The sequence below is a fragment of the Lemur catta genome, chromosome 6, assembly GCF_020740605.2.
Source record: "Lemur catta isolate mLemCat1 chromosome 6, mLemCat1.pri, whole genome shotgun sequence".
In the NCBI taxonomy this organism is placed as follows: Eukaryota; Metazoa; Chordata; class Mammalia; order Primates; family Lemuridae; genus Lemur; species Lemur catta.
Window position 1 is genome coordinate 56,154,389 of NC_059133.1, and position 17,436 is coordinate 56,171,824.

The window sequence follows — 17,436 nt, forward strand, 5'->3', positions numbered from 1 at the left end:
AAATACACATATACTGAAATAAGTTTCATGAAAAATTAGTCACCCCTGCTATGAATAATGCACTCTGATCTAACCAATCACCTTAACATGTTCTTTTACTTTCAATTTATGTCTTTCCTTATGTTTTAAGTTCATTTCTTATAAATAGCATATAACCTTTATTATTTATTTAGTAATATAATGAAAGTGAAATATCCATGTACCCACCTACTGACCCAAAAACTAAAACATTACTAGTAACTGACATCCACCTGCATGCTCCTGTCCTACCCTCGCCTCTGCTTATCACCCCAGAGGTAATCACTTCCCCGAAGCTGTGTTATAATTCCCTTCCTTTTTTTTTTTCAGTTTTATTCCATACATGCATAAACCTAAAAGTACTTGTTTCAGTTTCTCTTGGTTTTTTTTTAATAAAAAAGGTATCACACAGGGACTTGCTCTTTTTACTCAACATTATGTAACTAAGATTCCTCCAATAAGGTAGTATGCTATTGTGTGACTATACCACACTTTATGTAATTCAGTTATTGTTTTGTTTTGTTCACTCCTCTTACAAAGGTTGTATTATGAACATTTTTCTACATGCCCCCATGCACATATGTAAGAATTTCTCTTCTTCGTCTTTCTTTTTTCTTCTAAAAGTTTTGGTTTTACTTTTGAAATTTATGATTTAAATTTGTTTTAAACTGATTTTGTGTATGATAGACAACAAGGATCCAATTTTATTTGGAACCAGTGCATAGTCCTTCCATTCACTACTGATCTGCCATACCACCTCTGGTTTATATCAAAAGTATTTATTTACATATAAATTTAGGGCTATTTATTTTGTTCCATTGATCAATTTGTCTATTTTTGTGTGGGTACTGCACTTCCTCAATTACTATAGCTTTATAACAAATTATAATCTCTGAAAAGGAGAGTACCCATTTATTTTTTTTATCAGTTCCTTGGCTATTCTTGACCTTTGTTCTTCCCCATAAATCTTAGAATCAACTTTAGACTTATGTACATCCTTTTTCAGAATTTGATTTTAGTTGCATCAACTCTGTAAATTAGTTTAAGGTGAATTAACATCTTTATGATATTAAAGCTTCTTATCCATGAACATGGTATATCTCTTCATTTATTTAGGCCTTCTTTATTATATTTTATTTCCAATAACTTTTCATATAATGTTATATTTCTCTAGGTATAGTTCTTTCACATATTTTTTAGGTTTATTTCTAAGTATCTTATGAGTTTTAAAGCATTATTTTATCAACTTTATTGAGATATAATTTGTATACAATAAAATGCACACATCTTAAAAATACAGTTCAACAAATTTTGACCAATGTATGTTCCAATATAATCACCACTGAATGAAAATACAGATTTCCATAATCAGAAAATATCCTCATGCCTCTTTGCCATTAGCCTCCACTCCATCCCAGGGTGGAAATGATCTAATTTCTATCACTGTAGATCAGTATTGCTAGTTCTAGAACTTCATATGAATGGAGGTATACAGTATATATTCTTTTGTGTCTGACTTTTTTCACTTAGCATAATGTTTTTGAGATTTATCTATGTTGTGTCATGAATCAGTAGTTCATTCTTTTTTATTGCTGAGTGATATTATATTGTATGACCATATCTCAGTTAGTTTATCCATTCATCTGTTGATAAACATTTGGGTTGTCTCCAGTTTGGGAATATTATGAATAAAGCTTCTTTGGAATTCATGTGTTTTGTACTTTTCCTTGTAGAGGTATTTCAACTCCTTGGTTAAGTATATTCCTAGGTATTTTATTTTCTTTGTAGCTATTGTAAATAGTATTGAGTCCTTAATTTGACTGTCATCTTAACTGGTATTAGCATACAGAAATGTTACTGATTTGTGTACATTGATTTTATAACCTGAGACTTTGCTGAATTTTTTTATTAATTCTACAAGTCTTTTGGTGGAGTCTTTGGGATTTTTCTAGACAAGATCATATCATCAGTGAAAAGTGATAGTTTGACCTCTTCTTTCCAAATTTCAATACCCCTTTATTTCCTTCTCTTGCCTGATTTCTCTGGCTAGGATTTTCAGCACTATGTTGAATAGAAGTGGTGACAGTGGGCACCCTTGTCTTGTTCCAGTTCTTAGGGGGAAATGCTTTCAACTTTTCTCTATTCAGTATGATGTTGGCTGTGGGTTTGCCATATTTGGCTTTTATAATTTTGAGATATATTCCTTCTATACCTAGTTTGTTGAGGGTTTTTTTTTTTTCATGAAAGGGTGCTGGCTTTTATCAAATGTTTTTTCTGCATCTGTTGAGATGATCATATGGTCTTTGCTTTTGCTTCTGTTTATGTGATGAATCACATTTATTGACTTATGTATGTTGAACCATCCTTGCATCCCTGGGATGAAGCTAACTTTATCATGGTGAATTATCTTTTTCATGTGCTGTTGAATTCAGTTTTCTAGTATTTTGTTGATCTCTTCATTAGTACGGTGTACGGTCTCCCTATGCCTAATCACTGTGGCCTTCATCTCCTCACACTGAGAAAAGCAGAGATGCTCATAAGGCTCAGGATGGTATATTTCAACCATTCAGTACAACAGGGATGATTGTGTAGGTTGTGCAGTGCTCAGCCTGTGCAACCACACATGACAGTCCTGCTCTGCCATCCCAGCATCAGAGAGGCAGCCCTTCCTTCTCTTACCATCCTTAGGGATCAGAATCCCCAGACAAAAGAAGTCTTTTCTAATAGATAACTTGCTTCCCTCCCACTGCCATGTCTAGGAGGCAGATGTTCTGTGCCACCCACCTTGCTGTGGTACCAGGACTCAGCCTTGGCCTAGCTACAGCTAGCAATATCGTCATGCTGAGCCTTGATCTCAGCCACATGCAGTCCATGTTAAGGTCCTGGCTGTTGTCCATCTTGATGATGACTGAGGTATCAGAGATGTGAGCCAAAAGGAAATCCATTCAGTCAGCAGGGGAGGCTTAGTATTTTATTTTTAGTTTATAAACATATACTAATTAAAACAATTCCATATGCAAGGAAAATAAGACTTGTTTTGGTTAAGTGAAGCTCACATAAAAGATATGTTGTCAGTAAGGAAAAAAAAAAAAAAAACAGAAATTTTTGTCCTAAAGTAGAATGATTGGTTGTTCCAAAATTGGAAAAGAAAAGATTCTAGAAGATTTGTGGAAGATGAATCTTAAAAGGAATTTTTTATGTGATCAATCTGGCTAAAATTAGAAGGGAATTATTTGTAAGTTTTTCTAAAAATTGAGCTCTAATGACAAAAGTACACTGATGAAAAACTAGAATTTGGTCCTCTCTGTTACAATAAGATTTTTCTTGGAATATTGATCTGCTCTTAACAGGAAATAGTGAGAAGTCTTTCTTTACTTTTAGGGAATTGGCATAGGAAACAAAGATTCTGTGTTGTTTCAAGATCATTCCTTGTGCTTCACATTGTCTTTATTAAGTCTTTGATAACTTAAGAAAACTGAGTCCTATTAAAGAGTTAATGTTTTTTCTACAAGTATTTAACTTTCTGTTTGTCTTTTAAAGTTTTTTATAATTCTGATTAAATGAATGACTGTTATTTCACAGTAACCTGTGATTCTATTTTGAACAAGTGTTTTAAACCTTTGATATTTTTGACAAACTTCCAAAAATCAAATTCTAAATTAAATATTTTTCTTGAACTTGAACAAATTTGGAGATTTTGCAATTGGGCCCCTGGGACATCAAAAAGAATGTTTCTTTCACCTTTTAAAACAGAGATATGAACTAATTAGGCTTATTTGATATGCTAAATTATATAGGAAGCATTGTCAAATAGTAAGCAATGCTCAACCTTCTTCAGTTATATTTATATGACAGTGTTATTAATATTTGTTTCAGAAATTGTATGAAATTTATAGAAATATAATTGTTCAGGTATAAAGCTATCAGTGATAATGCTAGTTATTATCTAAATTGTTTACCACAGAAACAACCAATTTCCTTGTCAATTGCTGGTTAAAATGAACTCTCATCAGATTTTTTTTAACTGTGGCCATTCTAAGTCTTTGTCATCTACAAACAGTGGTGTTGATTCTTCTCAAAAAGCATTTGCAATCAGCTACCTCCATAAATTGTTCCTTTTTCAAGGAGATTCATGGAAAGAATAGAAAGGACTCTGGCAAGTACAGGTTTCTGATAACCTTAAGATGATACCATTGGACTAGATAAGAACTCCCAGAACTCTAATGAAGAGACAGACTGGTTTATAAAACTGCTACCCAACATCAAACAGTATAAAAATTAATTAAATACCAGGGAAATAGTTTGGCATATTTTCATGCTAAGTCAGCCAGCACTGAAATTGCTAATGCAATTTGAATGAACCCCCTGATCCAAGTCAAATTACCTATGAAAACCTATGCCCTTGAATTAGGGGAACAAAATTGGTATTTAAGAGGATGTAAATGTTAAATACGGACTCATGGAGAGCTTGGACAGATACCTGGTCATTCCTGAGTCCTTAAAGTTTCCATTATTAAAAGTTCTATATCCATGACTCATCATAGAAGAGATAAAAAGATCCAAATTATGAAAAAATACTGGTGTAGTTACTGTTCTAAAATTGCTAAAATGGTTTATGACCAATGTTTGATTTGTCAAACCCATAACCCAGAGAAGACAATCAAAACTTCAGGTACATTTCTGCTACTTGATAAGTCATTTAAACATTTATAGAGGGATTTCATTTGATTGCCATTTTCAATGCATGTTTTCTGGTTATATAGAAGTTTTCCCATGAAAAAAGACCAATGTTAAATAATAATAACTTAAAGGTTATTAGAAAATGTTTCCCTCTTGAGGCATTCCTGGCAGTGTCCAGCATAGAGGTACTTGTTTCACTGTACAAGTTGTGAAACAGTTAAATAAGGTATTACAAAAACAAAAGCATTAGGCAAAGCTAACTGAATTGACGGGATTGCCTTAGTCAAAGGTACTGCAGATTGATGGCAATCAGAGCCACTCCCTCTATGAAACACAGATTGACTCCTTATGAAATAGTTACTGCAAGGTCAATGCCCCTAATAATAGAACCTCATGTATCTCCCACTCTCCTGAACTCTTGTATGGCTAAATGCTTCAAGGCTTTAATGCATCATGCCAAAGTGTATTTTTGCCAGGTAAAGGAAGCTTTTCATGATCCACCAGTTGAGGACAGCTGGGTGTTTTGGAAAAGACATCAAAGAAAGATTGCCCTTGAACCCCATTGGAAGAGACCACACCAAATTATTCTCACCACCCACACTGCAGCAAAACTTTGGGGCCTTGAACCTTGGGTCCACATCTCACAACTCAAAAGGGCCCCTTCAGACTCTTGGAATGGTGCACCCATGGCAGACCTTATGGTAAAGCTAACCAGCGAAGTTTCTCCACAGAGGCAGACAGTACTCTAGATGTGGACAGCTTTCCCAAGATCACAGATCAAGATTTCTCTGCCATCAGGAAACTCTTACCTCTCTTAATTTTTCCTTGCTCGGCCTGCCTCTTTCACCTGACAGGATAATGGTATAATTAGAATTTCACAATCAGCAACTTCTGAGGGTAACTTGGCAGAGTGTTGGATCTGTCATGTCAAACCTAAATCTTTACCTAAAAAATCCACCCACTGGATAATTTTAGCAACATCCCTAACGCATCTGTTTGTTCAAATTATACTAGTGGTCCCTCTTAGGAAGTTAGACTTCTAGACTCACTTGTTCTCACTACCAGTTTTATTTCAACCCAGTCGTGGGATACAAGAACCAGGACCAATGAGTGTATCACAAGACAGAGTTGCACCAAAAGCCTAAATGGATCTTCTTGCAAACTGACTGATGTGCCAGGGTATAATAGTGCTCTTTTAACTTGTAATATTAATGACTTCACCTCAGATCCTTGGCCCAAAACTGCTAATTCCATCATTCCAAGTAATGTATCCATGAACAATAGAACTAGAAAAGGGGCCTTGTGTGTACCCATTGGGTATCCTTTTATTTGTGGAGGATTTCATGGCCAATCTTATACATGGGCAACCTCATGCCTTAATGGATGGAAAGCAAAAGGCCAATGTGGGTTAGGAGTTTTGATGGTACCTTGGTTGCCCCATGATCAGTCAGAAACAGAACGTTGGTCTGCTACTCATAGGTTAAAGAGAACATTGCCAAGAGACTTTAACCCTTCTGGATGAGCATCATTTGTGAGGTCCCTTTTTCCATGTCTTGGAGTGTATATAAATGAGGCAATGATTAGACATTTACCCCTCATAATAGGATCTATACCAGATTCTACTGCAAAGGCTATGGTTACACAACAGACTTCTTCAAATTCTCTTGCTAAAGTCATACTAGATAATAGAATTTCTCTAGATTACCTACAGAATCCTTCCCCCTGGCCTCAACCATGTCCTATTTTTCAGCCAAAGTGAACTGCCTACCACTCCCCTCATATCCTCTGTCCTCCCCTGCTTTGTGCCTTTGCTTGCACCATTCCCTCTGCCTCAGTCCTCCTCCCCTTTTTATCTCAGCTCTTCCAAGTCCTCACATTCTTCCCACCCAACCAAAGGGTCATCTCCCCCAGGGACTCTCCCCTGACCCCTGGCCCCAGGTCCCTATACTGCAGGCTCACTCTTCTGCCAAGTCCCCATGGCAGGGTGTTGCTCCATGACAGCCAGGTGTCCTGCAGCTTTGCATTAAGGTCTTCCATGTGATGCCTGCCCTGCTTGAGGACCGCAGTCTCCTCCTTCATGCTCTGAGCCTGGCTCCTGATGGGTACTCAACACAAGTTTGCGCCCTGCCTTACACTGGCTCCCAGGACTCACTGGGAGGGAAAGAAGAGGCATGACAACCAAGACATTAGTTTTTTATCAACAGACTGGTGTGTTAGAAATAAAAGGGGCAGGGGGATAATTTCTAGAAGATCTGGCTATGAATGGAGGTTTCCTCGTCTCATATAGAGGTCTATGCAGGAGTATGTCCTTGATTATGTCTGAAATTTCCCATGCCTCATTGCTCTTCCCACCACCACCCCACCACTACCCCACCCTGATTTCCAAGAATAATAAATAGACCACCAGGGAGCATGTTTCCCCAAGGCTGGGCCAGGGATTAGTATTAACAGTTTGCAGGACTACTGTGGTCTAGATGTGAAACCTTTCAATTCCATCCCTTCAGGTTGTGTTCTTAGCAAGTACAACTCAGCCTGCAGCTCTCATGTCTCTCTGGATTTTAAATGCATTTAATTGTATGTGTGGATAAGGGCTGATTATTAACATCCTCACTGATTTTGATAGCACAGAAAGTCTGCTCCATCCACCCATCAAAATTCAGAAAGGGGTCCAAGCAAGAAGAATCATGTGAGTACCTCCGTAAGTCTAATTTAAATCATCCACACTTCAGGGTGAGTCTATTTCCTCTTGTGAAGGAGACACCAAGGGAAGACCTCTCTGATATTCCTATTCCTGAAAGAAAATTGGAGTAGAAATACCTAATCCTGAAGCCAAGCACTAGTCACACAGCTGGTGACTCCTGCTCAAGCTGGGGGTAGATGCACAAGACACTGTGGAGTTGGGCTCTATCTTCTACAGGGAATGGAACTAAGGCTGGCCTTAAACTGCTGCAAGCAAAGCAAGGCTGGACCAAAGGAATTCAAGCCCATAAGAGTGTGGAAAGGACAGCAAAGGGGACAATGGGGCATTCCCTGGAAATGAGATGCTGGGCAGCCCAAAGACAGGGATGGCTGTGATGACCTCTGGAGTTCCAAGATATAATTATCGTTTGCACAATAATAACTCATATTTAAAAGCAAAGGAAGCTAAGGGTGGTCTGCATGCTTCTCTTTAATGATGGCTGCTGAGTGTACACTCTGGTTTCCTCTGCCAATAATTGCACACATAATTAACCTCCTTTGTGGTGGGTTATGGTCTTCTAGAGTCGGTGGCCATGACCAAGCATCAGTTGACAGAGAGGCTTTGAATCAGACCCATTTCTCTAGGAGTCCAGAGCCCAGCAGTTGATGCTCCTGCCTCCAACTCAACCCTTGATCAGCCCTCAAAGACTCAGACCCTAGGAGAGGCCAGTGTGGAAGAGGGCTGGGGAGTCTCCCCAAATTCTAACTCCACCCCTCCGTGGAACCTTCTGTGTATGATCTTAGACAAATTACTGGACTGTTCTGAGCTCACCTTCCTAATCAGCAGGTAAACAGGCACAATAATGCCAACCTCAGAAGGATGCTCTGGGTGTTAGATGAAATCGTATAGTATACAAAGCCTTCAGCACAGTACTTGGTACATTGTGAGCACTCCGTAAACACAGCTCCCTTGCCGGCCCCAAGCCGAGCAGAGAGGGGTGCAGGAATAATTGCTTGCTTGGGTTGGGGGGTGCTTACTAGAAGAGGGGAGATATGAGCTGAGTTCTGAGAAAGAGAAAAAAGGAGAGAAAGCTTTTGCCCAAAGGGACACAGAATGAATGACAAATTAATAACAATAGAATAAATAGAACAAAAAAATAAACAAACATTTATGGGGCTCATATTAAGTGCTAGGTAGGGCCCTAAGTGCTTCTGGTCCATTATCTCATTAGATCCTCCCAGCAACTCTCAGATGATTACTATTGTCACCCCTATTTTGCATGTGAGGAAACTGAGTCTCAGAAAGGTTATTCACCTGTCCAAGGTCATGCCGCAGGAGTGACTTCAGAGGCCCCTCCGTCCACACGCACGTGCACCCTCGCCCCCCACACCGTGCGGGCGCTGCGCAACTAACTGAGGCCAAGGCTTCCCCGCCGGCAGGGCGGGGCGCGGGGCTGCATCCACGTGGTGGCCGAGTGTCCCCCGCCGCCCGTCCTGGGGACGGAGCCAGGGACCCAGCGCTCCCGGGCAGTCCCGGCAGAGGGGCGTAGGGGCTCCGCCCGCGGCACACCGCGCGCTGAGCCGACCCCGCGCTTCCCGGCCCATGAAGCGCTGGCGGGAGGCCAACGCCGCCGTTTCATGGAGGGGGCCGGGCGGCCAGGCCCAGTTCGAGTCCCCGCTCTCGAGGTGCGAGGGCCGAGCCCTCCAAGCTCGTACACGCCGGGCCGCGAGCTCCCTCCCTGGGCCCGCGGGTGGGCGTATAAGGTGCAGCGCGGCCTTGGGTGCAGCCGCCCGCCACGGCCCACGCCGCCGCACCATGTCCTGCCTGTCCTCCCGCCCCCGCACCCCCTGCGGGGTCCGAGCCTTCAGCTGCGCCTCGGCCTGCGGGCCCGGCCCGGCCGCTGCTGCATCACCGCCGCCCCCTACCCGGCATCTCCTGCTACCGCTCCGGGGGCGTGTAGGTGCCCAGCCCCCCCTGCATCACCACCGTGTCGGTCAACGAGAGCCTCCTGACGCCCCTCAACCTGGAGATCGACCCCAACGCGCAGTGCGTCAAGCACGAGGAGAAGGAGCAGATCAAGAGCCTCAACAGCAGGTTCGCTGCCTTCATCGACAAGGTGGGTGTCCTGGATCACACCCTTCCTGAACCTAGAGATCCTGGGAGGAGATGGAATTCCCAGGCCAGTCTCCCTAGAAATGAAGAATGAGGACCGCTGACATTTTATATGATAATTTTAGGTGGTACGGACCCCTAGCAGTAAATATCATTGAAATACCTGATGAGAAATTTCTTCTTCTTTCATGCCTGTTTCAATTCTTAAGATTAGGTGAAGAAAATCTCATTGGGTGCTAATGTCTTTAGCATCTCTCTAATACTTGGTTCCCTCCCACCTTTAATAAACAGAGCAAGCCTCAGGTTCAGAGCTGTCTGGGACAACAGTTTCACCTAGAATTTAATGTTCCGTAATTTCCTTCTATGTGTGCCCAGTCATATTGGTTTTACAACTCTGGTGGTAACATGAAGTTACTCCTTTTACCCCAGAAATGTAAATATTAGGGGAATCCATTTATAGATAAATCATGCATAAAATAGTATATGGGATGGCAGAATCCTAAAGTCAGCCTGTGAAGGGTTTACATTTGGGAATGGGTGCCACTGCCAGCCCAGTGCTTTGAGTATGCACAGAGAGAAAAGAGGCAGGGCTAGGGCCAGGCCCGCCCAAGCGCCCATGCAGAGTGGGTGCCAGAGCAGAGCAGGACTCCAAGCCCAGGCCCTCTCCAGCTCTCCAGCCCTGGGCTCCTAGAAAGTCCAAAGCTTGGGTCCCCAGTTGTCCCACTGCCTCCAGCAGGGTCTGGTCCGCCTCGGTAGGCACTGCACCCTGGAAAGGTGGCCAAGGAGAGCAATATGGAATGGTCCCTGGCCCAGGAGCAGGTGGCCTGGGCTCTGCACCCAGTTCCTCCACTGGGCAGTGACTTCCCCTCTGCACCCCAGTGTTCTCCCCACCAGTGCTCTGTGTGGTGCACTGTGTGAGCTGGCTGTGACTTTGAAAGGGAAGATGGGGTCCAAGGCAGCCATGAGACCCTGTGAGCCAAAGCCACCTGAAATTATCCCATATAATATCAGCAGTCTCCATCCCCCATTTCTGGAAGTTCCCATCTGGGAATTCCCTGCTGCACTCATGGAGTTGGATGAAAAGTATCCCAGGGGTAAAAGCAGGGAGACATCTCATCTCTAACTAAAATGTAGGAGAAATGGAAAACTCGAGGCTAAGGGACCTAGTTTTGTTTGCTGATATCCTTTCTGGCCATTGTCTCTCTCCAGTTTGAGTAATTCCCAGGAAAATCATGCATGCTTCACTTCCCTACAGTCCTCACCTTCCCTGTGTCCCAAAAGCTTCCCCTGTTCACATTGCCTGCCTGGCCTCCAGACACATATGACATAGCATCCAACATATGAGTTTAGGCCACCCAGGACCACACCCCACCTTCCCCCATGCCTGCCCAGGCCCCAGGCGCCCTGTTGGTGAGAGCCCAACCTCCTTGATCTGCCCAGCTAAGCAGCCCTTCCCACCCTGACCATCCACCCAACCAACTGCTCACCAAGCCCTGGGCTGGCCACTGGGGACATCAATTAACAAGCCATAGGCCCTGCCCTGAGGGAGCTCAGAGTGAGAGGCTTTCTTCCTACTCTATTCCTCCCAACACTGCTCTACATTCCTTTCCTCCAGGAAGCCTTCCCTGATTGTCACTATCCCCTACGCCGACCTGTCCCCCCTAGCCCAGCATAGCCCACATGCCTCTCAGTTTCTCGCTCATCCCATCCAGGCCCACCTGGACAGACCTTCACTCTGGCCTGAATAAGCAATCATGACACAAGGATGCTCCAGGTGCATCCTCAGGCGGGAGAGGCCAGCAGGGGCCATTTCGGTCTGCACATCTCACTGCCAGTTCTGTCCTGACTCTGGCTGTTCTCCAAGGAAGGCCAGGGATATTGGCTCCTCCCGCCGACTTTTCTCCCACCTCCACCCCAGGTGCGCTTCCTGGAGCAGCAGAACAAGCTGCTGGAGACCAAGTGGCAGTTCTACCAGAACCGCCAGTGCTGCGAGAGCAACCTGGAGCCACTGTTCAATGGCTACATCGAGACGCTGAGGTGGGAGGCAGAGTGTGTGGAGGCCGACAGCGGGAGGCTGGCCTCAGAGCTCAACCACGTGCAGGAGGTGCTGGAGGGCTACAAGAAGAAGTGAGTGCAGTGGAAGGAAGATCTGGAGAAACTTAATGATATTGATTCAAAGCAAGATAGATTTAGGTTAGACCACAAAAGGAACTTCCCAATAGGAAGAAGGCAATGACAATAAACCTGTTGGGGGCGGAAATTTTCTTCTCTGGACTGGGAGTTTGAACACTGGAGAGATTCTGAGCTGCTCCAGCTACCTCATCATTATGCATTTATTTCATTAATTCATCAAAGACTTTTTGAGGCTCTACTGGACATTCCAGATGCTGTGTTAGGCCCTGAGTGGGGAAGGAGTAAGAAAGTAAGGAGGAGGGGAAAGGGTACCAGAACTAGGGCAGGGTTCCTGTCCACCAGGGAGTTGCAGTCCAAAAGCAAAGAGGAAGCCTTTGAACATGTGCCAGTCACCACCCACCCCGCCGACTGACATCACGAAGGCAAGTCCCTGAAACAGGAAGAGCTTTGGGTGATACAGGTTGGTTTGAATGCCTGGAAGAAAGGGAGGGACACGGTCCCTTCTAGTCCCACACTTTTTTGTTTCTATGACCACCTCCAAAAGATCCAGCTCCTGGAATATTCTTGTCTGGGCGTTCATTCTCTTTTCTTCTCCCCAAATCTGAGACTTGTGTGCTTTGTCCTCAGGTACAAAGAGGAGGTGGCACTAAGGGCCACTGCTGAGAATGAATTTGTGGTCCTGAAGAAGGTAAGTGACCCCAGAATACTTGTCCCCTAACTCAGAACCAAAGGCAGCGGTAGAAGGGAGATCTCTGTAATTCTGAGAGGCTGAGCGACTCCCTAAAGTCACATGGCCCAACTTCTCTCTCCTTCCCAAACACTCCAGCGCTCCCTGGGCAGCCTCTGACAGCACCGCACGCTGCCTGCTTCAAGCAGGGCAATACTCTGCCCCATCCGAGTTTGCTCCCATCTGGCCACTGGCTTCCCACTTCCTTCGTCCCTGTGTCTGCATAGAGGGGACATCCAATAAATACCTGTGAATGCTAGAGAATGGCCACATCTCAGGCCAGCAGCAGCTAGGAGACACTGGTATGAACATTACTCCTCCCTTCCCAAACTTGGCTCTGCACGAGGGCCGTCACAGGGACTCTCGCTGGGCCCTTCCAGCACCTCAGTGTGAGGACAGCAGGGGTTACTGGCAGGAAATGAGGCTCAGAGGTTAAGGTGCTTGCTCTGCGTCACACTGGCTTAGAAGGGACAGAGTTGATCCCTGCACCCTCTTTTTCTGACCACAGATCTAGCTTTCCTTCCATGAGAGCAGAGAGGGATGGGACATCATTAGAACTGACCCATTTTACACTAGATCCTAAGTTTTGGCGATAGCTGCAAGAAGTGGATTCTAGAGGACTCATCTCAGTGGGTACAGAGGAAGTGCCTAGAAACCTTGGGGTCCCCCTTCTTTACCCAAACCTGGGCATGGAATGCTTCACCACACCATGACACCAGGTGCTGGGATGAGCGTCTAAGAGGGTTTCCAGGGAATCTGCTCAGCCTGACGGGGTGCGCCTCCCTAGGAGGGAAAAACCGAAAGCTCTGTGTTGTCCCCCAGTGAGACTCTGTGCCATCTTCCCCCCTTCAGGACGTGGACTGTGCCTACCTACACAACTCCGACTTGGAGGCCAACGTGGAGGCCCTGACCCAGGAGATCGACTTCTTAAGGTGACTGTACGAGGAGGTGAGGGGCCCCAGAGCAGTGGGGCAGCAAGGAGGATGTGAGTTAGACACTGGAAAGGACCTGTCACCATTTCAGCTTCTGAAGCCCATGGTGGGGTGGGGGGAATACAGAGCAGAGTTGAGAGATCCAAGGCAGGTTTACTGTGAGAATATGAAGAGTAGCTGGACCTCTCACCTGCCACACCCACTATGGTGACAATTATCACAAGCTGGTGAACTCTGGTCCTACGCCCAAAGGTTCCAGTTGGGGCCTCAGATGTGGACTCTACCTCCCCCTCCCAGCCTCCAGCCCCTGACCTCAGAAGCACGGAGAGGGCCGCTGGGGAAGATGGCAACTTGGAGGGGGGCGCTTCAGACAGCGGGGCTGTTGGAGGCAGTAGGGGCAGGGGATAGGGAATGACGGTGGGAGGGTGGGCTGCTGAGAGGGGGGCCCTGGTCTAAGAAGCTCTTACCACTCCCCCACCTCCTGCAGGAGATCTGCGTCCTCAATGCCCACATCTCAGACACCTCGGTGGTTGTCAAGATGGACAACAGCCACGAACTTGACATGGACTGCATCATTGCCGGGATTTAAGCTCAGTATGATGACACTGCCAGCCGCAGCTGGGCAGAGGCCAAGTCCTGGTACCGCAGCAAGGTCAGTGGCACGGGACACCTGCCTCCTAGACACGGCAGTGGGAGGGAAGTATCTATGAGTAAAGGCTTCTCTAGTCTGGGGATTCTGATCCCTAAGTATGATAAGGGAAGAGCTGCCTCTCTGAGGTTGGGGCGGCAGGGCAGGACTGCCATGTGTGGTTGCACAGGCTGAGCACTGCACAACCTGCACAATCATCTCTGATGTCCTGAATGGATGACATGTCCCGTCCTGATTCTCACGAGCATCTCTGCTTCCCCAGTGCGAGGAGATGAAGGCCACGGTGATCAGGCACGGGGAGACCCTGCACCGCACCAAGGAGGAGATCAACGAGCTGAACTGCATGATCCAGAGGCTGACGGCCGAGGTGGAGAACGCCAAGTGCCAGGTACAGGAGCCCGGCCCCCCTCTCAGTGTAGGAACAGAATGGTGTTAAGCCTACAGCAGAGGGATTTAAGTTAGACACCTTGCCAATGTGAGGCAGGCTGTACCCAAGGCACTAGGGGGTGATAGGGACTGTGGCAAACTGGAAAACACAAAGGGCAGAGCTAAGCGGATCCAGCTGAGGCAGGCTGTGTAGAAATGCAGATCCAGTGTGGGCCAGATGCTCTGATTTTTTAAAAGAAGCCATGAATCTGGATTTTTATGTTAAATTTCCAGAATTGAAGACACTGTGCCAACATTCCCTGGGAGCACTAATTTGCAACCCCTGACCTAACAAATGGATGAGGCCACTTCTTCCTCTGCCAGCCAGTGGTCAGTGGAAACCTGGCCTCTGACCCTGAATTCAGAACCTTAATAACCCTCCCCTGCCTCCCAGAACTCCAAGCTGGAGGCTGCAGTGACCCAGTCTGAGCAGCAGGGCGAGGCTGCCCTCAGCGACGCCCGCTGCAAGCTGGCTGAGCTGGAGGCCGCCCTGCAGAAGGCCAAGCAGGACATGGCCTGCCTGCTCAAGGAGTACCAGGAGGTGATGAACTCCAAGCTGGGCCTGGACATCGAGATCGCCACCTACAGGCGCCTGCTGGAGGGTGAGGAGCACAGGTGAGGACCACATGGTGGGGGGGGATCTCCCCCGCCTCCCCAGGGTAGTGCTGCAGTGCGGGTGCTGCAGGAGCCAGGAGCATAGCCTGTCTGCACGCTCTTTACCTCTAATGCACAGCAACACTACTTGGAGGAAGGAATTGAATAAATTAACAGATTTCATCAGCTTTGCTCCCCACAACTAATTTTTGTCTCTTTGCTCTCCCACAAGGTTGTGTGAAGCCGTTAGTGCTGTAAATGTCTGTAAGTATCTGTATTGGGGGCTCAGAAATAAGGGTGTGGGGTCCAGGCAGACAAATTTCTTCTTAAAGTATCAGACAGTAAATATTTTAGGCTCGTGGGCCATGCAGGCTCTGTGGCAACTACTCAGCTCTGCTGTGCAATGTGAAAGCAGCTGCAGCTGTAGGCAACCCTTAAACAAATAGGCATGGCTGGGTTCCAATAAAACTTTATTTACAAAACAGGAAGCCAGCATGTGGCCATAGTTTGCAGACCCTAAATGGAAAGAGGCGGTAGGGCAGTTAATGATTATGGTAACTTAAGTAGCTATAGTCATGGGCCGCATAAGGACGCTTAGGACAGCAATTGACTGAATATAGGACAGTGGTTCCATAAGATTATAATAGCAAGTTTTTACTGTGCCTTTTCTGTGTTTAGCTGTGTCTAGATACATGAATACTCACCGTTGTGTTACAGTGGCCTACAGTGGTCAGTACAGCAAGTAACGTGCCGTAGGGGTTTGCAGCCTAGGAGCAGAGGCCATACCACACAGCCTGGGTATGTGGTGGGCTCCACCACCCGGGTCTGTGTAGGTGCACCCGAGGTTCACACAACGATGAAATCTCCTAACATGTCCCATCGTGGAGAGGTGCATGACTGTATTTCTGCCTACAGAGAGGGCCTGGGCCAACAGTGTGTCAAGGATGCTTGAGGTTAGACTGCAGGGAGGAGTACCCTGGTGTGAGGGTGTTGGAGCAGGGAGCAGACGGAAACCGAGCGGAGAAGCTCTGAGCAAGAGAAGCGGGCTCTGGCCAGCAGGTAGGGGCCACGGACACGACCTTGCCCAGGACTGAGCCCTGTCCTCCTCCCGCAGGTGTCAGCAGCTCCCGGGTGGGGTCGTGTGCGGAGACCTCTGCGTGTCGGGCTCCCGGCCTGTGACCGGCAGCGTCTGCAGCGCCCCGTGCACTGGGAACCTGGCGGTGAGCACCAGGCTGTGCGCGCCGTGCAGCCAGAGCTGCGGTAGTGGCCGCTCCGTGCGCTTCGTGTAGCGCCCCTGCTGTGAAAAGACGCCCTCGCGAGCTGTCCCCAAACGGGAGAGGAAGGACTCCAGGAACCAGCTGCCCGGCCCGCCCGCGCTGCTGCGAGCCTTACCGTCTTGCACCCCTCTCCCGGCTTGTCTCTCCACTTCTCCAGCGGGGTCAGGCTGCTCACACGCAGCTCTCCCCTCCCCCAAGTATCTAATCCGCTGGTGTCCTCACAGCCCCAGGGCAAAGACCCAACCCCCGCTAGGCCTGCTCTGGAGGCCTGGATGCCTGTGGCGTCTGAGGGACAGATGGGCCCCAGGGCCCCTCAGTGTGGACGTGCTGGGCTGGGCCTCCCCTGCCTTCTACACCCCAGTGGGGACAGGCCGCATCTCCCCCTGGGCAGCCTCACAGCTGCCTCGGCTCCCCCACTCCGCTGGGTCTCCCTGTTTACACTAAAGCCCATGGTCATTTATGTAATGAGACCTGAGAATGTCTCCTTTGTTCTTTCCACTTCGCCTTCCCACCCAACTTTCCCCTTGTCAGCCACAGAGGGAGAGAGGGCTGTCTCCAGGTGCCCTAGCCCCACCCCCCACACACTGCATCCTGAGGGGCACAGGGGATGGGCCGGCAGCCCCAACGCAGAGACTGCCCCTCCTCCCGAGTACCCGTCCCTGCGCTGCTGCCCATCGGGGACAGGTAGCCTCGTGCACAGGCCCTGACAACACCCGATACACTCACACGCATGCACACGCACACACACGTCCGTGTCAGAGACCCTGACGTCTAGAGGCCCCTCTCAAGTATGGACTTAACTCACAGAGGTCCTCCTCCCCCTCTCCCCCACTCCCATGGGTCCAGATACACACCTACCCCTCTGCCAAAGACCAGGCACAGACCCCACACCAGGGACCGAGACTCCAGGACCCCCCTCCCAAACACACACAGACCGCCTCCCACCACCACCACCCCCACAGAATCCAAGATGCAGAGAGCCCCCCCAGGGCCTGGCCTGACCGTGAGCCTGGCAGGCCCGGCACCAGGAAGGGCTGCGGGCAGCTGGCATGAAAGTTGGCTGGGCCACCCGAAACTCAGGCCTGGGGCAGCTGAACACTCTGGCCCTCTCACCACAAGAGGAATGCACTCTGGCAGCACAGGACACGGGGGAGGGGTGCAAACAGTCTTCCCACCACCCCCCGCCCCTTGGCAGGGGGGTACTCCAA

At 47.5% G+C, this 17,436-nt stretch overlaps 1 protein-coding gene across 1 annotated transcript in view; it reads left to right on the forward strand.

The window, feature by feature from the left end:
* The window catches only part of LOC123639812 (keratin, type II cuticular Hb1-like), a 29,623-nt gene extending 12,952 nt beyond the window's left edge, over positions 1–16,671 (forward strand). The window contains 9 exon segments of the mRNA XM_045553946.1: positions 9,347–9,494; positions 11,409–11,617; positions 12,251–12,311; positions 13,203–13,298; positions 13,770–13,934; positions 14,194–14,319; positions 14,752–14,972; positions 15,184–15,215; positions 16,047–16,671. Coding sequence (XP_045409902.1) covers positions 9,347–9,494; positions 11,409–11,617; positions 12,251–12,311; positions 13,203–13,298; positions 13,770–13,934; positions 14,194–14,319; positions 14,752–14,972; positions 15,184–15,215; positions 16,047–16,240 — 1,252 coding nt within the window. The 3' untranslated portion in view covers positions 16,241–16,671.
* Positions 16,672–17,436: the final 765 nt, after the last annotated feature.